The sequence below is a fragment of the Schistocerca nitens genome, chromosome 6 (assembly GCF_023898315.1).
Source record: "Schistocerca nitens isolate TAMUIC-IGC-003100 chromosome 6, iqSchNite1.1, whole genome shotgun sequence".
Taxonomy (NCBI): Eukaryota; Metazoa; Arthropoda; class Insecta; order Orthoptera; family Acrididae; genus Schistocerca; species Schistocerca nitens.
In genome coordinates, this window is record NC_064619.1 from 514,790,488 (window position 1) to 514,813,475 (window position 22,988).

Consider the following 22,988-nt stretch of genomic DNA (forward strand, 5'->3'; position numbering starts at 1 on the left):
GTATTCAACATAAATTGCTCTTGAGCAGCGGTTACAAAATGTCGGAGGACGAACTGAGCGTACTTTTCACCCTCGAGGTCGTCGTTGTCTTCACTAAATTCTTCAGTGTCTGTGTCTTTATCAGCTTCATCAAGAAAATCTCTGAGTATGTGTCACAATCAAATTCATCACCACCCACATTCCGCAAATCTCATTAGCCAAAGACGAGATTAGCACTGAAGAGGGCCAATGTGATATAAACTAAGCGCTTCTGACAGTGACTGCTTGATATTCCAAGCAAGATAACACGTTAACATAAATTATAAGCGATAAAACAAATATTCCGACTGTTGCAAAACAGGCACACAACTACTAAACATTCCTAATATTTACGACAAGGACCACAGTGTCAGCAAACCGCTGGAGTCAGGCCAAAAGTAATTCAGCCATTGATAACAACACTGTTTGCCACGAAGGAACTCAACAGCACATGTCGCTCATGTATCCATTTTGGCAGGGACCGCGAAGATATACCAATAGCAATAGTAAATTTTACGGAGGTTTAGTACCGAATTTTGTACACTTTTTACATCAACCATAATAGGTTATCTATAAGACACTGTAACTTCCATATTTAAAAATCGTAGAAAACAAACTAATCGTTTTTCGGGGTACTATCTTAAGATAAAAATACATGCCAAATGTTCCGTACGGACTGGAAGTTTTCCATTGCACTTTAGAGATTCGATAGATTTTTGTAGTGGCTTTTTGCAATAAATGAATTCCCTAAGTCGCTGTTTGAAACGACGTTCTGCACCCGTAGGAAATCGGCTTCATCAGCAGTAAAGGAGCACATCGCCGCGTTCTTCTCACGTTTCATTAAATCCCCAGCCTCCAGGATTCATTTTTCTAAAATTGCTTTTCTTATATAAATATACTTCCAGAGAAGGAAATGCGCTCCATTACATCTCGTCAGCACTCGTACAAAAATAAACGTCTCAGATAACGAAATTACAGGCCTCATTTACGTAATATGTATGAAGCTCTTGTCAGTCAAAAACAAACTGAATTCCTGAGCAAGCGGAGACGCGTTCTCTTTTTCCTCCCTATCTCCAGACGTTGCGAAATTTTATAATCAGTCGTAGAAAGAGCGTGACAGGCAAACCACCCCTTCCCCTCGCCTCCCCCTTTATTATGGGACATTCTTTTTGCAGCACGGCGGCAGACGAGTCGGATGAAGATGGGAAGGGACCGAGATTAAATTTTCGGGACATAATTCCACAGGAAGAGGAAGACGCAAAAGGAGGCGGGACGAGCAGGCGCTACCGTTGGGAATTCCTTCCCGCGCTCCGTTTATACAAACTCCGAGGTGGAAGCGAAATCTTAATAATTCCGCCATAAACATTGGAGACGGAGGGTGTAATGAGTATTTGCTTTCGCATTCCCCTCGTGAAGTGCAGTTTCAAAAATTTCTTTTCCAGGACTCTTACAACATGGACAATGGCATTCAGAGGGAGAATAGTGTGTCCAAAATTCAAATTTACGTAGTAAACTTACATTGTATCTTAGCAGTATGTCACTCAGGCGCACATCGATATTTATTTAAGAAATTTTAAGACTAGCCATTGTTTTATGTTTCCTTTTCCCTTTTTTCTTGTCTTGCATTACGTAAAAGACATGTATTTCGCTTCAGTATAATTCCGTTCAAAGTATAAACTGATATGTTTCTCTTCATACATATAATTTCATTAATCTAGGTCTAGCAAGTCACATATCAATGCGCAGACCTCTACGCTGTAAAATGTAAAACAAAATATTCCCTTAAGAACCTAAAAATGAAATTTGTTAAGAAATTCTCTGTGATTTTTGATGATGGCCCTAGCTGCGAAACTAGTTACGGTGAACTAAATTACTAATGCATAAGGTATAGTCGGTTGCAATCTATTATTTAGTGATATTTAGTGAAGCATTTATTTTGCAACTATGGATAGTAGGGACACACAGGTGATGAATTTAATTAGCTATAAGTTTGAGTCAGTTTTATCTCCTTGGTGTTCGCGTCGTTCGAAATATTATGATTTTCTATTATATTTGTACTTTTATTTCTCCAAGTGTACAGAGATCCGACTTTCATGTAGAGAAATTTGTGCTAGTTGTATTTAGACTCTGCAGGGATAGATGTCGACACCAGAATTACTACTTATAATACCATTACTTTTAACCAAAAATATGTAAGATCAAACATTACTTAATTTAGAAGGATTTTTAGATACTGATACACCTATAACCACATTTTGTTTAGGCTATTGTTATTATTATTATTATTTTATTATTATTAATAGCAGCAGTAGTGTTATTCATACTGTCATTACATACATTCAAATTTGGTCTCAAATAACTTTCTGTTCAATTACTATCACTTTACTACTTATCATCGTATTAAAATTATCATTCCTTGAGTAGGCCGGTCGTTGTGGCCGAGCAGTTCTAGGCGCTTCAGTCTGGAACCGCGCGACCGCTACGGTCGCAGGTTCGAATCCTGCCTTGGGCATGGATGTGTGTGATGTCCTTAGGTTAGTTAGGTTTAAGTAGTTCTAAGTCCTAGGGGAGTGATGACCTCAGCTGTCAAGTCCCATAGTGCTCAGAGCCATTCCTTGAGTAACTACTATGTAAAGCTGTATGTATAAGATCCTGGTCTTATAGGTAATAGAAGGCCTGTAAGCCGTAAACTGACTGGGTTGTTGTTGTTTGATCTTTAGTCCGAAAACTGGTTAGATGCAGCTCTCCTACTGTATCTTCTGCCAGGTTCTTCGTCTTCAAACAACTGTTGCAACCTTCATCATTCCGGATCTGCTTACTGTACACATCTCTTGCTCTCCTGGCGTCCCTCTGCGATTTTGGCCCCCCTCCGCCCTCCCCCCGCCCTGCAGTGTTAAATTGGTGATCCCTTGATGTATCAGAATGTGTCTTATTAACCGGTCTCTTCGTCTAGCCAGGTTGTGCCACAAATTCCTTTTTATGTGTTCTATTCAACGTATCTTCAGCATGTTTCTGTAGCACCACAGTTCAAAAGCTTCTGTTCCCTTCTTGTCTAACCTTTCTGTCGTTCATGTTTCACTTCCATACATGACTACACACCATAGAACCACATTCAGAAAAGACTTCCTGACACTAAAATTTATTTTCGATGTTAACAAAATTCTCTTGTTCAGAAATGCTTGTCTTGCCATTGCGAGTCTACATTTTACATCCTCTCTACTTCAGTCATCATCAGTTACTTTGCTGCCCTAATAGCAAAACTCATCTACTACTTTAAGTGTCTCGTTTCCTAATCTAATTCCCTTAGCATCACCTGATGTAACCTGCCTACATTCCATTATCATTGTTTCGCTTTTATTGATGTTCACCTCATATCTTCCTTTCAGAGACATTGTTCATTCCGATCAACTACTCTTCCAAGACCTTTGCTGCCAATGACGGAATTAAAATATCATCGGCACACCTCAAAGCTTTTGTTTTTATAGATAAAAATAAATAAAATACACTCTTGGTAACCATGTTCCAAACGGAAGATATGAGCGCTGATTTTCAGAGAGTTTCACAGTATTTTGAAATGAATTATAACTGAGTCCTTCCCCCCTTCCTCTACGGTAGCAACATTTCTACACGTCGTCAAACGTCAGCTTCTTCAGACCTCGGCAGCACGAACTCGTCAATCTAGTTATAGCAACAAGCCACAGCCATGACGATGTTTTACGCTAAGGCGACTTACGAGTTACTGCCGGCAAAGAGAGATCTATGCAACGCCGAGAAAACTTAGCCAGTTTCGAGCGCCCGTGTTGTGCCGTGTAAACGCTCGTGTTTACGCCTTCGCTCCTGTTCCTGTCGTCCTAAATATTACCGGACGCCTCCGGCGGGGCGTGTCGGCGCAAAGTGGCCATTAATAAGGCGGGAGGACGGGCGCTAAGTGGCGGGGGCTCTCCTCTGGCAATATGACAGCGGCCTGCGACGCGTGGCGCTATATTTACTCGTCACGGCGTATTATCGGCGGCGGCGCGAGCGCGCGGGAGCAAGATGAATGACGGGCGCATTTCTCTCGTTTCAGATTCCGACGCCGGAGGCGGGCGACCCGACGCCTGCGCCAGCGAGACACGATGACAGACGAGATGATAATCTCGCTAAAGACGGATCTGGCGGCGGCTGCAGATGAATTGCCCTTCTGGGAGACAAAGGAGGCGCCTCAGTGCGGGGAAATTGATGCCGCCCCCTGCGACTCATAATGGGGCGACTGTGCCGGCGGCGGCTCCGGGACCCGGGGACGCCTCAAAAAACTTGGCGGGCGCCAGCCGGCACCTGTGGGCGCCCCTGTTGCTCCGGGCTGCTTCCGCCTGGGCGAACACCCTGAGAGTTTCTCAATAAACTGCTCTAAAATAATAACTTCCCCGCTATCCTAAAGATAAATTACATAATTAACTAACCAATTCATAAAGTGTAACAGGTATTTATATACAGGTGTTATAAAGATTAAAATATAAAACTGAATGAAAATTCCAATAGTTCGTTGTAGCTGTATTCAGTTAAGTCGATTAGACACTCACACAACTGGTTTCCCAACTCTTCAGTTCCATTTATGGTGTATATAATGCTGTATTATATAGTCTCGAGAGTTATTACAAAATGCCGCAGAGTTACAGTTGACGTGCCTTGGCATTTTTGTACTAGGTCTACAACTTTGCTTCCACCGTTTTTTCTCGAAGTTCGGGGCTTTACTGTGAAAAACTTACAAGAAAATTATGATTCATAGTACTGCCCATCGCTGGCCATTGCTAGTTATAAGAGTCGAGGGGTATGAAAGGGAATCAGTGGTTGCCGGCCGGAGTGGCCGAGCGGTTCTAGGCGCTATAGTCTGGAGCCGCACGACCGCTACGGTCGCAGGTTCGAATCCTGCCTCGGGCATGGATGTGTGTGATGTCCTTAGGTTAATTAGGTTTCAGTAGTTCTAAGTTCTAGGGGACTGATGACGTCAGAAGTTAAGTCCCATAGTGCTGAGAGCCATTTTTGAATCAGTGGTTGGGAAGGGAGTGAGACAGGGTTGTAGCCTATCCCCGATGCTATTCAATCTGTATATTGAGCAAGCAATAAAGGAAACAAAACAAAAGTTCGGAATAGGTATTAAAATCCATGGAGAAGAAATAAAAACTTTGAGATTCACCGATGACATTGTAACTCTGTCAGAGACAGCAAAGGACTTGGAAGAGCAGTTGAACGGAATGGACAGTGTCTTGAACGGTGGGTATAAGATGAACACCAACAAAAGCAAAACAAGGATAATGGAATGTAGTCGAATTAAGTCGGGTGATGCCGAGGAAATTAGATTAGGAAATGACACACTTAAAGTAGTAAAGGAGTAAAGGAGTTTTGCTATTTGGGGAGCAAAATAACTGATGATGGTCGAAGTAGAGAGGATATAAAACGTAGACTGGCAATGGCAAGGAAAGCGTTTCTGAAGAAGAGAAATTTGTTAACATCGAGTATAGATTTAAATGTCAGGAAGTCGTTTCTGAAAGTATTTGTATGGAGTGTAGCCATGTATGGAAGTGAAACGTGGACGATAAATAGTTTAGCCAAGAAGAGAATAGAAGCTTTCGAAATGTGGTGCTACAGAAAAATTCTGAAGATTAGATGGGTAGATCACGTAACCAATGAGCAGGTATTGAATAGAATTGGGGAGAAGAGGAACTTGTGGCTCAAATTGGCTAGAAGAAGGGATCGGTTGGTAGGACATGTTCTGAGACATTGAGGGATCACTAACTTAGTATTGGAGGGCAGCGTGGAGGGTAAAAATCATAGAGGGAGACCAAGAGATGAATACACTAAGCAGATTCAGAAGGATGTAGGCTGCAGTAGGTACTGGGAGATGAAGAAGATTGCACAGGATAGAGTAGCATGGAGAGTTGCATCAAGTCTGTCTCAGGACTGAAGACCACAACAACAACACATCTTTCGGATAACATACGAATCCCGTGGCGGAAGAACTGGGCGTCTTTTGTGGGAATCCATAAACCGATTCAGTTTTACACTTGTTCATATGATCAGAAGTGCTGGCCAGCCAGACTAGGCCACTGGTCGAAAAAGTAGTCAGAGAGAGCACCTTATGGAGAATACAGCGGAGAGATAGGAATTTTCATTTCAGTGTTTCCATGTATATTTTGACGGGTTTTACGACGTGGGGTCGTGCACTGACCTGCTGTCTATCGCTGTATTGCGGCCGTTTGTGTTTCAGTGCTGGGCTCTAACGCATCAATTGCTTTCGATAATGATGTCCTGTGACTGTCTTCGCCTGTTTCAGTAGCTACGAAAACGTACCGTCTTCCACCTTCATGTCGGTCTTCGATATCAAAATTACCATTCTTAAGGCGTTGAAAACAATCTCTGCACGTTCTTCCACTAATAGCTCCCTCACCATTGGTCTTACCCAGCATTTTAAGAGTCACAGCCGCAGATTTCTTCATGTTAAAGCAGTAAATTAAATCTTCCTACAAATGGCGAGAAATGGGTACATAAGTTTACGTACTTAATCGAGAATAACCTTATGATGCAATCACAAATCGACAAATATTTTTATGCCATTATGTTTACAGATGCCTAAGCTTATTGTATTACACCTATTACCAACAACCCGAACCCCACTTGCCGCTACGGCTGTCTGTTGCAAAACGGCAGAAGCAAAGTTGTAGACCTAATAGTAACTCCCTAGACCATATAACACAGCATTTTATACACTACAAGATGCAACTAAAAAGTTGCGAAATCGGTTTTGTGTGCCTCCAATCTACTTAAATAAATACAGCTAAAGCGGACTATTGGACTTTATTCAGTTTTATATTTTATTACTTTTAACTTATTTATGTAAACAGTTCTGATATTGTGTGAATTGGTCAATCAGTTATGTATAATGACTTAAGCTGTGGCTGCCCTACTTTTAAAATTATATCTAATGATAAAGATAAAGATAAGCATTTGACCCAGAATGTAAATAAATTTAACATACTGCGCTTACAGAGGAAAAGAAAGGCACTACTGTACAACTACTTCGTTGATGAGAAACCGCTGGAAATAGTATCTACCATAAAATATGTAGGAGTAAGTATCCAGAGCGATCTTAAGCGGTATGGCCACATAAAACAAATAGTAGGGAAAGCAGATGCCAGACTGAGATTCACAAGAAGAATCTTAAGGTAATATAACTCATCCATGAAGGAAATGGCGTGCATGGCGCTTGTTCGGCCGATTATTGAGTATTTTTCATCGATATTGGGTGATTACCAGGTAGCATTGACAGAAGAGTTAGATATTTTCCAACGAAGAGCGGCGCGTTTCTTAAGGAGTTCGTTTAGTCGGCTTGAGAGCGTTACAGAGATACTCAACAAACTCGGTTGACAGACATCACAAGGGAGGCGTTGTTCATCACGGAGATGTCTACTATTGAAATTTCGAGACAGCACTTTCCGGGAAGAGCCGGACAACACATTACTTCCTCCCACATGGGGGAAGGTAGCTACCGATTGGCCAGCTCAATTTCTCTATGAATGGTGGCAATAGGAGTATTCTAGTGGCTATTAAATGTACCGTGTTGCCAAAGATTCACCATCGTAGTGGTGAGTTGTCCCATGAAGACACAAAGAAGTAGTGAAAAAACATGAGATTGCCACTATGTTCTTTTAACTGACTAATATTAATGATTCAAACGTCGTACAGATATGACAATGGTGATTAAATTTCTGCAGCCATCATTGGAAAATACGAATATTTCACATCATTTTGTCATATTCGCAACATAAAGTTACGTGCTGTGGACGAAGACTAGGTATTTTAAGCGATGCAGTGTGAGTTTCCTTCAATGAGTCAACTCGAAGTTTGTCTATAATTAGGACTAGATAAGACACTATGAACACAATTTAATTAATGATTTTCATTATGTTTTGTAATAGTTTGCGTATTGGTAATTACTCAAAAGTTGTTCTTTTTTTGTTCCTACTTTTAGCCTCCTTGGTGTAGAATACATGTTATTCGGTTTCAGTTGCCAACAAAACCTCCTAAAATAAAATATTTAATTTTATAAAATGTATTGATACTTCTTTAGATGTGTATAGTATTTAACAGCTTTTACTCTATTCTCCATTCACCGAAACTCCTAGCCCAATGTAGGAAACCAGTCTCCTTGAATGGGCCAATGAAAAATGATTACTTTTTCCAGTACTTCACAAACTTTGAATATTTATGCCTTTTGTGTCTGCTATAGTGAAATGCAAAAGATAATATTCAAGTTACACTTGCAATGAATTATTTATTACAATATTCGAGGATTTTGTTACGTGTTTTCGTCAGGTAACCATCGACAGCAAGCTTCCCCGACATCTCGTGTAATGACCACGACGAGAATTCGAGAAAACGCACAGGCTTACCGACAATCATTCTTCATACACGCCATTCGCAACTGGAATAGAGTAGTGGGATCAGTTAGTGTTACCAGAAGTACCCTCCGCCACACACCATGATGTGGCTTGCGGAATATGATATAGATGTAGACATCAAGAAATACGGTCGCTGCTTTTTACATGAAAAACTGAAGAAAAGAAAAATATGTACATAAGATGACATTAGCTTGTAACTGGATGCCCACCACACTATAAATCCTGTATGTACATACATACACCGCAAATCACTGTGAAGTCATACAACTGTTACCGATTTTGTTTTTTGGTCATCAGTTTTTTGATTCGTTCGATGCTACTTGTCATGCATTCCTCTCCTGTGCCAATCTCTTCATCTCAGAGTAGCAGTTCCACCCAACGTTCTCAATTTATTTGTTGATTATATTCCAATCTCCGTCTTTCCATATAATTTTTATCTTCAACATCTTCCCCTAGCATAATGAATGTTAATCTTTGATGTCTTAATACACGGCTACCATTCTGTCCCCCATTCTTATCAATATTTTCCACACGTTTCGCTTCTCCGCAATGCTGCCCATTTCTTGCCTTATCAGTTTATCTAATTCCCAGTATCCTTTCACATTACCAAGCCTCAAACGCTTCGACTCTATTCTCTTTTGGGTGTTCCCACAGTCCACAACTAACTTCCATACGGTGTTGTATCCAACAGTAAATTCTCAGAAAATTCTTCTTCAAATTAAAAGCGATGTTTGATACTATTTTGACCAGGAATGCTCTCTTTGTTTGTGCCAATCTGCTTTTTATGGCCTCCTTGTCCCCATCCGCTATGTTTTATTTTGCTTACAAGGTTGCTGAATACCTTAACTTCGTGGTCCCCACTTTTGGTACTTGGTTTCTTGCTAATAGCAATATTTCTCATTACTTCCGACTTTTTCGGTTTACCCTCAATCCAGAGTGTGTGCTCATTAGAAAGTTTATTCTATTCAGTACTACTATAATTACGCCTGCCTTTCGCTGAGGATAGTAATGTCATCAGCGATTCTCATCGTTCATATCCTTTCACTCTGAATTTTATTCCCACTACTGAACCTTTCTTTTATTTCCCGTCTTGTTCTTTGATCTCTATCTTAAATTCTTGGGCTGCCATTCTTATTCTTCCCTCTTGGTTCTTGTGTATATTGTACTTATATTACCCATCTGTCCCTGTAGCTTACATCTACTTTTCGAAGAATTTTGGATACCTTTCAGCATTTTACATTGGCGAATGCTTCTTGCAGTTCGAAAAATCTTATAAACGTGTCTTGATTTTTCTTAAGCTTTGATTCCCTTCTCGACTGCAATGTCAGGATTGTCTGTTGACTGAAGCGAAACAGGTCATCGTTTAACATGGTTTCAATTTTATTTTATCAATTCAATGTTCTGTTACATTTATATGTGGTGCGAGGATAAAATTACGTATTGCCTCTTTTAATTAGAATCTGCCCTTAACTCTATTAGCTTTTTCTCATGGTCTTTGCGCGATAACTGCGATACAATGTCGGAGTCTTTTCCAAATACCACTTCTCTAACTTTTATTTGATAAGCTTTCGCGACACCAGCGTCCACTTCCATCCGAAGATTCTTCTTTCAGTTCTGTGTTAGTTATACTGACGTGCTAGGACTCTTGTGGAGCATCTCTGAATTTGTTGATGCCTGCTACTTAATACAAACTTTAACAGCTGAATAAGTCCTCCATAACAAGACGTAGTAGGGTGTTGCATGCGGTTGCTTTTGCAGATGCATCATACTTTCCTAGAAACCGTCTAAAAATTAATGTCTTTAATTTCCCTTCCTTACAGCTGTTTGTGCTGATTCATATCGCATCGTTGTATTGTCCCTAAATAGTTTTACGATGTGACAGGCTCCAGACGCTTACGACTAATCGAATGATATAGGGTTTATTCTCTTTGCAATGAGCACGATCACTCATTTGCCCACATGCGTGGAGAGTTTCCATTCTTTACACCGAGTGAAAATACCGCCAAAGTTGTTCTGCATTTTTTACGATCGTCCAATGGTGATGTTCAACAGCACTGCCGAAAACAGTTAGTTAATGCCACTGACCTACCTGATAAATTACTTGCGTAAATTGATAACATTAGAGGTCCTATTATATTTCATTCGGGCAGACCCTACGTTACTTTAGTTCGTATGGAACGTTCGTCGTCCAGTGATGCATAATGGGCTATTTAATCAAATTGAAGGCATGGCGCGTGATTTTTTTTCTTGGTTTTCAGTTTAACAGGTGGTACAGTGTGGAATAACTTCAGACTCGTTAACCTCTGTCTATGGTTTACATGATGTGTGTGAATGAAGCAAGCTGTTCCACATAGTAGTTTCTTATGAACCGATCCTGCGTCTTAAAGAGCAAATGCTATGCAGCATCATAATATTTGAGTGCAGAACGCGCTTCTATAAACCTAGAGCAAAATGACAGTTGCGTTATTGGTCTGTAGTTCTATACAACCGTTGTTTTATTCTTTTCTTAACGAGGGTGATCTGCACTCTTTTCTAGTCTCTCGGGACTTAACGCTGCGCGAAAGATTGTCAATCTGTATGACCTGTATATTCAACGAAAAATTTAATAGCTTGATTTCTTGTTCAATTACATCCTAAGTGGTTTCTACATTCCTAACGCCATTTTATCTTCTGACAATTACACCTTGTAGAGCAATATGCCGAACTGCACAATTAACGATGAGTTAAAGGTTAAAGCCCGTTGTAACTGTCTGTTTAATTCCTACACGTGGAGGGAAGTAAAGCCATAGTATTTGCTGCCTCGTCTAAGAATCGTGAAGTGTCTCCCACGTTTCGAAACATATTATCCCTTCAGTGTTAGCAATGTCTAGATGAACGTAATCTAAGCAAAGGCCTCTGTCGTGACGCTAGCACGACGATCTTACTCCTCAACCAGTGTTGTAAATATGAAGTATTCTTCGTCTTCTGCTGCCACCATGAACTATATCACTGAGATGATGAAATCATAATAATTCGAGACAGCTTGTCGGCTGAGTACGTCATATTTCACTTTTAACTACATTTTGTTATTAATGAGAGAAACGAGTAAAATGTCATTTCGTTTGATGCAGAGCGTCCTCTACTGAACACTGTTTGTTTCGTTTGAACCGAACACAGCTCAAAAAACAAATATGGAAATATGTTTCGAAAAGCTGCAGAAACGACATCTGGCGACTCTAAGGAGACATACAGAAAGTACTCGTAACATTTCGTGTAAGAACGTTTGCAGTACGGCATGACAGAAAGAACATTGTAGCCCCCTTCGAGATGATTAGAATCGAAAGGGAGGGCTAGATGGAGAAGAAAGAGAATGCATGTCGAAGGTGACCTTATGCAATACGAACATGACATTTGCCCCAAGTGGTTTATGGAAAATTCTAAACTGATCCACAGAACGACGGTCAGAAATCCAGTTCTATCGGAATGAGGTCAGCGACTTATCTACTGAGCGACCTTGCCCGTTGAGGCCTGAAAATAATTTTATGACACTTATATCTTTAGCAAACATACAACGCGAAAGGAACGAATGGCAACGACCTTTGTAAGATGTTTGATATCTTATAATTAACGGCGTCGTTCGTCTTGCATAATATCAGCTTAAGATGAGTATTAGGACTCACATTCCACCATAAGATCAAAGTTAGGTGTCAAAAGGTGGGGTAAGTACCCAATATTGCACTTAATGACACTATCAGACTGTTGGTCACAGCGATGCCCAGGAAGGTAAAGGCAAGAATGGGGTCCCCGGCCGTAGACAATTTCATCTAACATCGAATATCACCAATGTGCGCTGTCTGTTGTGGAGTTAAGATTGAATCTAGGACAGGGTGTGATTTAGTCGTGCTCCCCGATAACTTTATTCCTAGGATCATCGAATCCTGCGTCGGGCATGGATGTGTGTGATGTCCTTAGGTTAGTTAGGTTTAAGTAGTTCTAAGTTCTAGGGGACTGATGACCACAGATGTTAAGTCCCATAGTGCTCAGAGCCATTTGAACCATTTGAACCTAGGATCATCAATACATCAGGAGAGCTTCTGTGAATTTTGAAAGATGTGATAGACGTACAGGTAAAATTATAATTGGAAGGGAGGGACAAGTAGTGGCTTAGAGAGCTATTTTGGTAGCTCATTTGGTACCTCGAGAAAGAGAAGGAGCTACTTTCTGCATTAGTGAATATTCAGTCTGGACGTGAGATTAGTTCCAGATTAACTGAGGTTCAAGAATAAGGATTTAACCAAATGGCAACTATTTGTATGAGTTTAATTCTGTTTTCTCTGCTCACGCAAGCGAAAAATCCAGTCAAATTTACAAAGAACTTGGCAATATCAGCCTACTTTTTTGAACTGTACCCTCTCTGGCTTCTGACGTAATATTTTAATATTAACATGCTCATCATTTGTCCTTCATATTGTATTGAAATAAAATTGCTATAGTTACTAGCTTAGTTTATTCCTCAGAACTTATTAACCAGGACAACTTACTCATCGCGTGTGCCAACTTGCCCCACATGTGGGGAGGGTTGGCATAGATTTAACGTTTTCGTAAACATTTTATTACGAATTCAGCATACAATTCTAAGTGATATTTTCATCATTAATTAACAACCCAGGAGTACCACTATCTGCAGCATCGGTCATATAAGCGGTAAGTACTACAGGGAAAAACCGAAAAATCGTAAACTAAAAACATGACAATCAGCCCTGGTCTCCCACAACTGTTGTTGGTACTTGATATCTTAGATAATGGGATGGAGTTAATGTTTGTAAATGGTGCCACACAACTTGTATCGGGAACAGATCGGATACCTTGGGTCCACGGAAGTGTCTCAACAGCACACAGTTAGTTCGTAGAGGTACGTACCATGCGTGGACAAGCATTGTCCAGTTGGAAAATGGAACCACCATACCGTCGCTTGAGAGGTAACACATGACGACGCGGGATGGTCGGGACGTACCTCTCTGCCGTCAATTCCGTTATGAAACCAGCTTCGAGCTGAAGTATACACCACGGCTCCCCACACCATGATGCAAGCTCTCCCAACACTGGAAAAGCAGGAATTCTCCGCAGGTCGTCGCCATACCCGTCAATGATGTTTATCTGGGGGGTACTGGAAAACCGCCACTCATCGCTGAACACAGTGCAACGCCATTCGTCAGCAATTCATGCTTCCCGGCCATGGCAGCAAACCAAACGCTGCCGTTTGTTGTATGGAGCAGCAATTCGTTAGCCTCGCTGGTGCTGGTCTCCAACCAATGGTACGGGATGACAGAATATTGCAGGCAGTCCATCACTAGTTCTCGAATCGCAGGGGCAGATTTGGAGTGGTTAAGATGTGGTTGGTGCGGTGGTCAGGTGTGGTCGACCAGGACACTGACGACGAGTATGCCTGTACACACGTTCTCATGATACCCAACATCGGACAACTGTCACATCCGGTTGCGCACATATCTGGATGCTGGACGATTCTTTCAAACTATGTCAGGTGCCGAAACGCGTTCCCGAGTACTTTACAATGACCATTCAACATCTGAAGCTGTTCACGCCCCATATACACTACTGGCCATTAAAATTGCTACAACAAGAAGATATGCAGATGATAAACGGGTATTCATTGGACAAATATATTATACTAGAACTGACATGTGATTACATTTTCAAACAATTTAGGTGCATAGATAGACAGAAATCAGTACCCAGATACGATAAACTGCAATCGCTATAGGCTACAATCCGACCTCTATCAAAGTCGGAAACGTGATGGTACGAATTTCTCCTCCTTACACGAGGCATCACAACAAGGTTTCACCAGGCAACGCCGGTCAACTGCTGTTTGTGTATGAGAAATCGGTTGGAAACTTTCCTCATGTCAGCACGTTGTAAGTGTCGGTACCGGCGCCAACCTTGTGTGAATGCTCTGAAAAGCTAATCATTTGCATATCACAGCATCTTCTTCCTGTCGGTTAAATTTCGCGTCTGTAGCACGTCATCTTCGTGGTGTAGTGTATATCCCACTTGGCCTGATAGCAACAGTGAACACTCTGGTGACCCTTCTACATGTCACAGAGAACTGCAACTCTAAGGATTTTCATCCCTCCTATGGGCCTCACCTTGTCGTGGTAGGAGGGCTTAGTACCCTTTGATCCATACGTCCGTTCGAGGGAAGTCAAGTTTGCTAGCTTGCCGGATGGGAAGAGGTGAGGGGAAGCTAAGATTGGCCTGCAACGGATACAGAAGGTGGCTTCTTCAAGAGAAGTGCAACCCAAATTCCTGTTCCCTATCCTCCAGGAATAATGGGTCAGCGATAAGCCAGTAACCTCTAGTAGTAAAAAAAATTAACCATTTACAAGGTTCAGCAGATAAGTAACCGAACGTATAAACTTCATGTCGAGTACAGCATGGAAAGGCACAGGAAAAAAGACTTTGGGCTACAGGATACTTAAAGATGGCAAATTAGAATGTCAGAGAACTCCTCAACAAAGAATTTGAATTAGTTAAAGGGATGAAAGACAATAAAATAGGTATGCTACCTGCAACAGAAATAAAGAAAAAGTTAAAAGTGTCATTGATGATTAATGAACTGATGATGTTTTACAGTGGAGTATCACAAGACACCAGAGCTCAAACAGGAATGACAGAACTTGTGGAAAAAATTGGGGATCTAAAATAGAAGCATATAACTTCATTAAAGAACGAATAATAACCTAATATGACGAAGAAGAAGGAATGGAGACGAATACGAAGGAATTTTACTCTATTTTGGAAAATGGAATGGACAAGCAAAGCAGATATGGCTTAACGATAGTACTTGCAGATTTAACCGCAAGAGTAGGGAAACAATCTATAACTAATATAACTGACACTGTAGTATCGATAGTTTCGATGTAACAGCGTAGTTACACGCTCGTAGGTTATCACTACGAGAGCGGACCAACTACGTCGACCACAGCGCCCTCTGGCCGACGCTGTGGGGCTCAACGAGCGCCGCTCTGCTTTCTCCCCATTTCATCAAGAGCAGACGGCCTGGAAACATCGCTTCAACTTCAGAGTGTGTTAGCTCAGCCGGAGTTATGTATTCAGTTATGTACTTCTATTTTTGCCTATAGTAAACTTGTAACATTTACACTCAGTACCGAAGCGCTTTACCTCATCTGCTCCTACATGCTTCCTTCATTCGGCCTATTTTGCAGATCACAGGTGCAGACCCACGCGCCGCCTACCAGGCGGGATGCAAAAGACACCGGCATGCAGTCTACAAGAGTCTCTGGATGTAAATCTTTCAGGTATCATTCGATTTACATTGTAAGTGCTTAGATTAAATATAGTTGTTGAACTTTTATGTCCATTTAGATCACCTTCATTACTATCACAGTCAAGCATTTCATATCAATAGCTGAATAAACAGTCTTCTTCTAGATATTTTTTCCATGTATTACATCTTTCAGACCTATCAATCCGTTTTAATTTAGCACATTTTATAATATCAACCATCCACCTTTCATTCGGTTGTCCGCTGCCTCTTTTCTTATCTCTTGGATTTCAACAAAGAAGTTTCTCGGCTTGTACCATCCATTCACTTGGTTATATGTCTGCCCATTTCTATTTTATTTTCATTGCTGTCATAATTACATCTTTTACTCCAGAAAATGACGTGGTGCGTTTGTTTCCCTGTTTCTCCGCGTTATTCGAAACATTCAGTTTGAAAAATACTTACGGTGTGAGATATTGGATGAATTTTTCGAATGAAAACCAGAATTTTCACATACAGGATGGTAAGAAACAGCCTGAGAAACTTGTAAGGGTGTTGCGGTGTACAGTCTGCTGAGAAATAATTGTTAAGAAGACAAATTGTTACCTTGCGTCGTGTCCGAATTAATTAAATGGCTCAGAGCCCTATGCGACTTAACTTCCGAGGTCATCAGTCACCTAGAACTTAGAACTAACTAAACCTAACCAAGCTAAGGACATCACACACATCCATGCCGGAGGAAGGATTCGAACCTGCGACCGTAGCGGTCGCTCGGCTCCAGACTGCAGCGCGTAGAACCGCACTGTCACTCCGGCCGGCTCCGAATTAATTAGCATTGAAGTCAGTCAATCAGGTGGTTGCGTGCAAATTGAAAAGGGTGTCGCCAAACGTGTTCTTCGTTTCATTTCGTAAAACCAAACAAGAGAGCGGTTCAATAATCGGACATGGGACGGCAGGCAGGCTGAGCAGTCTAACGCGCTGTCATCTACACTGTAAGAAAAACTGACACTAACTTTATTTGGCGGGTCGCTAGAATTTATGCGCTCAACGGCCTGGGTGGTTAACTTCAGTGCTAATTAAATCGGAAACGGCGCAACGTATCGATTTTTCTTCTTGATAGTTATTTCTCAGGACAAGGTATGCTTCAGCACACTTAGAAGCTTCTCAGACTGTCTCCGACCATACTTTATTGTTTGGTCGCCAAGTATTGTAACCTAAGGCGCACCCTTCCCTTTTCTGATAAATAACAGTGACGCAAATTTCTGCAGTTGCCGGCTCTCCCCAGATTCCACAGCAATGCACCAGCGCGTGCGTTACCCTACTGAGACGGTGTCAATTGCTGACCTAAGCGATTCTGCCAGAGCTGTTAAAACGGAGGAGTTCTATACATGTGCTTTATATCTGGGCGAGATGCCACTACGCAGTCCTGATGCTTCTAGGATTTAAGCCATCCATCTCCTCGCCAGGCGGCGCGACCTTTTTTATCCACCCGGTACTAGTGCCAGCAAAGCGTGGCCGGGCTCACGTATATTTCCGGCGGATGGTGCGCGTTCTTACCAGTGCCACGCACGAACACACACACACACACACACACACACACACACACACACACACATACACACACACAGATCGTTCTGCTCTTCACTTTGCTCTGCAGGAAGATCGTCGCTACCCGAGTCGGAGCTCCTCAAAGGAGACGTTGCTTCGGCCTCCGCTGTTAGTTTTAAACGGGACGGCGAGACGACTCGCGGCGCACAGCTGCGCATATTTCAAAGGCGCGAGATCAAAAGTGTGAACATCAATAAATGTGGAGGGCGGCGCAGGGGGGCAGGCCATTAGGCCAGCTGTAAAACGGGCGCGTGGTGCGCCCGCGCGCGCCTGCGCCGGCCGTGTTGACGCGCCGGCAACACCACATTAAATTTAATGTGAGGCCCCATGTGGCCTGCCGTCACATAATAAAGCGCGATTTATGATGGACCGCCGCGCCGCGCCGACCGGAGGCCGAACTGCTCTCAGCAGGTCCGATCCAGGGAGTGGTGGGCGTTTACTGGCGGCAGTGCTTCAGAGATGTCGCCAGACGGACTCTGGCCGGCTGCTGGAAAACTCAGCAAGTCATACGTTTCTGCGTAAGCAGCAGCTTGGTCTCGGGCGTGATGACTACAGTCGCAAATAGCAGTCGGGGAAATAGTTGTGACAAAGGATAACACGCTCGAAACAGAGGTGCTTACGCAACACGATACCATGTACAACTTTTCCAGATGTTTCTAGCTGACCCTTAAAAGCTTTGCAGGCTGGAAGGGAGGACCACGTAAACGTTAAGGCCCGTCCACACGCAACGATCTGTCTGCGCACATCACATCTGCGCACACAGATCGTCGCGTGTGGACAGAAGATTTGCACCAACCTGAGGTGTGTGCAAACCTGGAAGTTGGAGTTGGAGGTTTGAGCGAAACCTCTCAAATCTGTGGGTTCAAACCACATCTGCGCAGGCAAGTTGGAGCGTGTGGACAGGCGATCGCCGCAAATCTGGCACGAAACAGCTGTTTGCTCAGTCTAGTGTTTGTGTTTGTGCGCACAGGGCATTAAAATGGCTGACACTCGCCAGTGTTCTCGAGAGTTTGTAACCGAATTCATTGAAATGTATAGAAACCACCCATGTTTGTGGAAGATTAAAAGTAAAGAATATAGTGACCGAGAGAAAAAGACAGCAGCATATAATGCTCTAATTGAAAAATTGCGGGTAGTTGACGCCTCGGCAAACAGAGAAACGGTAATAAAAATAAAAAAATCGTTGCGAACAGGCGAAGTTATTTGCGGATGGATGTCGAAACTTCTAATTATCTCTTAAAGTTTGTAACCCATCATATTATGAGAAAAACATACTTGCATGAGAAGGGCAATTTCATCCTCATGAACGGCTGGCGGTAACATTAAGATTCCTAGCAACAAGAAGGAGCTACAAGGATGTGGAATTTTCAACTGCAATATCGAAACAAGTGTTGAGTAAAATAATACCCAACACCTGTGAAGCTATTTACGCTGTCCTGAAGGATGAGTTCATGAAGGCAAGTCAAGTAAATTAAGTCTGTCAGCGAACTGTTTACCGAAAAGATTTATCCAAAGTTCAGAAATCTAGAAGATCTGGTGTAAGAGTAGATCAAGTATACCAGCCAACGTTATGGTATTTTGATCTGCTTGGCTTTCTTAGTGATCAAGAAACGCCAAGACCAAGCAGGAGTAAAATTGAAGATGAAATCTGAGTGTCAATGTGCCAGGAAATGGAACACGAGGTAATGTAAGTAAAACAAAACAGGTTCGCCCTGCAACTCTCTCAGTAAATGTACGTGAGAAAACTGCTTTCGCTTTAGCAGCCACTTCTTCTTCTTAAGTTGCCAATCCTAAGATTGATTTGCAGCAGCTCTCCATTCAGTGCGATTGTCGGCCAGCCTCTTCAATTCCGTGAAACTTCCGCATCCTAGGTCCTGCATTATCTGGCTTATGTACTTTCTTCTAGGTCTGCCTCTTGCCCTTTTGCCCTCCACAAGGCCTTCCGTTATAGTGTGGAGAAGACTTTCATGTCTCAGAATGTGTCCCATCCATATATCTCTCCTCTTCTTGACCGTCTTCCAAAGAACTGGAACTTCCTCCGCTCTCTGCAGGACTTCTTCATTTGTCATCCTGGCCGTCCATGGAATTTTTAACATCCTTCGCAGACACCACATTTCGAATCCTTCAATCCTTCTTCTTTCGTCCTCTCCAAGTGTCCAGGTTTCGCTGCCGTAGAGAAGCACACTTCCAACAAAGGTCTTTATTAACCGCTTCCTTAACGACAGACTTATCATATTTGATGTGAGGAGTCCTTTCCTTTTATATAATGCAGTCTTTGCCTGATTTATTCTACTTATTACATCTTTCCTACTACGACCATCTGATGTTATTCTGCTTCCCAAGTAGACAAAGTCTTGTATTTCTTTCAGCTTCTCTCCATTCAGCCATATATTCGTAATTGCTTGATTATTTTGTTTGCTTGCAACTAAGATTTTTGTTTTTGACTTATTAATTTTCATTTTGTACCGTGTAGCAGGAGTGTTTTCCATTTCCTCCAACACTACTTGTAATTCTTCCTCATTTTCCGCTAGGACAGCAATGTCATTCGCAAAACGCAGCGTATCAACTATTTTTCCCTGGATCCTGATTCCATTAGCTTGTCCTAACTTTTCTCTGACCTCGTCCATTGCTTTCTGTATGTACATATTAAAGAGGACAGGGGAGAGTGCACATCCCTGTCTCACACCCTGTTTAATTTTTGCTTGTTGTTGATTTTCCCCACATCTCACTATTGCCACCTCTTCTTTGTATATGTTCCATATCGTTCTCCTGTCCTTGTACTTAGCTCCAGTTTCCCTCAATACAGCATTTTGACCGCTTTCTCTGTTTCCTGCGGTTGGTCTGAATCTTTTTTTGCAACACAAGTTGATAACACAAACCACAACAGAAATTCCTCAATTTCTATGTTTCAAAATAACTGAATTAAATTTTTGACGTTTACGGAGACCGTAGTCGCTTGCCACTGATATTTCTTTTCTACACCGACAGATAGCGGGCGAGTAGTTGATTGGGGTTTGTGTCGTGTGAACACACCATATTTCCAGCGATCTTTTGCATGTACAGACACCTGCGCCGACGTCTGCGCAGGCATATCGTTGCGTGTGGACCGGGCCTTAGGGAAACAATGCTTGTCATATATGAAGTCGTGCCTTACCAGTCGCGGCTCATCGGGAAACTGAGATGCTGTGTTTGGTCACACTGTTTCTGGTGACAACGAGAAAACAATGGAGAATGAATTGTGTGGCCGTATGGTCTGTTGTTGCCTACAAACCATTGTTCGTAAGTATCGTTTCTTACAATGACGTAGTTAAAGAAGGTTTTATGGGACGTAGAGTTATGGAATTCTGTTTCGTGTGCACTCTTCTGCCTCAGCAGGCGACACTCTATAGCGCTGCCTGTCGTTGTCGCGCCCCGTGTCTTACTCACTCACTCGAAAATTTCTTTGTTGTAAAGGTATGACAGGCACGTAGCAGGTTGGCGATCATGCTAGCAAATATGAGTAGATCCATATTTAAGTTGTCTAGGTCGCATAAAAAGCCATACAGCAAGTGAAGAATGACTTAACTGATCACATACTATACATGATGCGTTTCGGTATTATTTCCATCTTCAGAAATCTAAAATAGAAATATAACAAACAAATTGGTATACAAAAATACGTTACAACATTTTTTAGATACCAGAATGAGATTTCCACTCTGCAGCGGAGTGTGTGCTGATATGAAACTTCCTGGCAGATTAAAACTGTGTGTCGGACCGAGACTCAAACTCGGGACCTTTGCCTTTCGCGGGCAAGTGCTCTACCAACTGAGCTACCCAAGCACGACTCACGCCCCGTCCTCACATCTTTACTTCTGCCAGTACCTCGTCTCCTACCTTCCAAACTTTACAGCTCTCCTGCGAACCTTGCAGAACTAGCGCTCCTGAAAGAAAGGATATTGCGGAGACATGGCTTAGCCACAGCCTGGGGGATGTTTCCAGAATGAGATTTCCACTCTGCAGCGGAGTTTGCGCTGGTATGAAACTTCCTGGCAGATTAAAACTGTGTGCCGGACCAATACTCGAACTCGGGACCTTTGCCTTTCGCGGGCAAGTGCTCTTGCCCGCGAAAGGCAAAGGTCCTGAGTTCGAGTCTCGGTCCGGCACACAGTTTTAATCTGCCAGGAAGTTTCATTTTTTAGATAGTAATAACGAAACAACGTTAAGCAAAGGAGCCAACGCAGTCCATTCCTACCTACCAAAGTGCAAAGATAACACAAAGGAAACATGAAATGTGTTCGTAACATGAAATGACAGACTACTAAACGAGATCCCATAAAACCAGGGAAGGAAGACAATATTGCCACTAGATGGCAGCAGGGTATACATGGCGATGCTGCGTCACGTATTCTACGATACTAAATTACATAGCATGATATAATTGCAAGTGGTACATCAGTGCACAAGAAAATAGTACAATGTAATGATCTGTTTTAATAATATAACAAAGGAAACAAAAAAGAGAGTTACATACACATCATATGACTCAAGCGTGTGGCGGTATGCGCCCAAAGACATAGCAAGATCATTGACTGCCAATCGTATGAATGGTAAAATTTGTGAGCAATCAAGTGATTCTTCACCTGCTGTATGAACTTTCATGCGACCTAGCCAGCTTAACTACAAATCTACGCATATTTGTTCGTTGCTTTTGATTGATGGGCCAAAAGTAAGGTGGATTAGGATCGAGTAGAGTGTATTAAACAAGAGAACGAAATTTTATTTTCCCATATTTACAGGCTGTTTTCTATGTGAAATATTTGAAAACGTGGTGCTGCACGTAGACGAATTTCACACTCTACACGCCATTATGTTCCTGTTGGAAGGCCTCTTTTCGTGATTAGTCCACACCTCCTCGCTGGTCTTATCTTTATCTTCGTTGCGACTGGGGAATGCTGCTATGAGACGTGTCGCTTTTGGTGTTCGACTTGTGCGTCCAGTTGATGACTCTTGTTGTGGAGAGAATGTGGTTAACTGTTACCCGAGACTAATAATTAATTCCAATCTGTTTTTTATCTTTCTTTCTTTTTTTGGCACAGAACGTATACATTGAAGCATGAAACATCAAATAAATGGCGAAGACTATTCTGATAGTATAGTTTTAGTCTGCTCCTGTAAATTTGGTAGCTTCGCTACTTGGAACTGGTCCTACCCATGCCTCCCATATTCTTGTTGTAATCTACGACAAAACTTCCCTTTTGCACGAAGCAATACTTTGAATTTAGTTCTTGAAGTGTATCGACATGGAACATCCTGAGCATCACAACGTCGCTCTTGTCATTTCATTTCATCAACAACTGATTATTTCCTCAGTTTTTAATTTCTAATGAAGTCAAGCAATTATTTTCTGTTGTGCCGGATTGTGTCGACAACGTCGGTGTTCTTATGCTTTAGTCTGTCGACGAAATCAGTATTTGTGTAGCATTACTCGAGATAAAAGTTATAATCCTTTCAGAGCAAATCTTAGACAAAGTCTGAAACGCTTCCAGAAGTTTTTCTTCTCTTTTGGATAACTACTGCTGTAATTTATGGCCTTATCGGTACCATCAATGAAAAACATTATAAATGACATGGAATACATTATCTAGACTGACTACAGGTAC

At 42.0% G+C, this 22,988-nt stretch overlaps 1 protein-coding gene across 1 annotated transcript in view; it reads left to right on the forward strand.

The window, feature by feature from the left end:
- Positions 1-22,988, forward strand: part of LOC126263436 (uncharacterized) — a 794,389-nt gene that overhangs the window by 621,139 nt on the left and 150,262 nt on the right. The window contains exon 5 of the mRNA XM_049960528.1: positions 15,680-15,772. Coding sequence (XP_049816485.1) covers positions 15,680-15,772 — 93 coding nt within the window. The remainder of the gene's footprint in view (positions 1-15,679; positions 15,773-22,988) is intronic.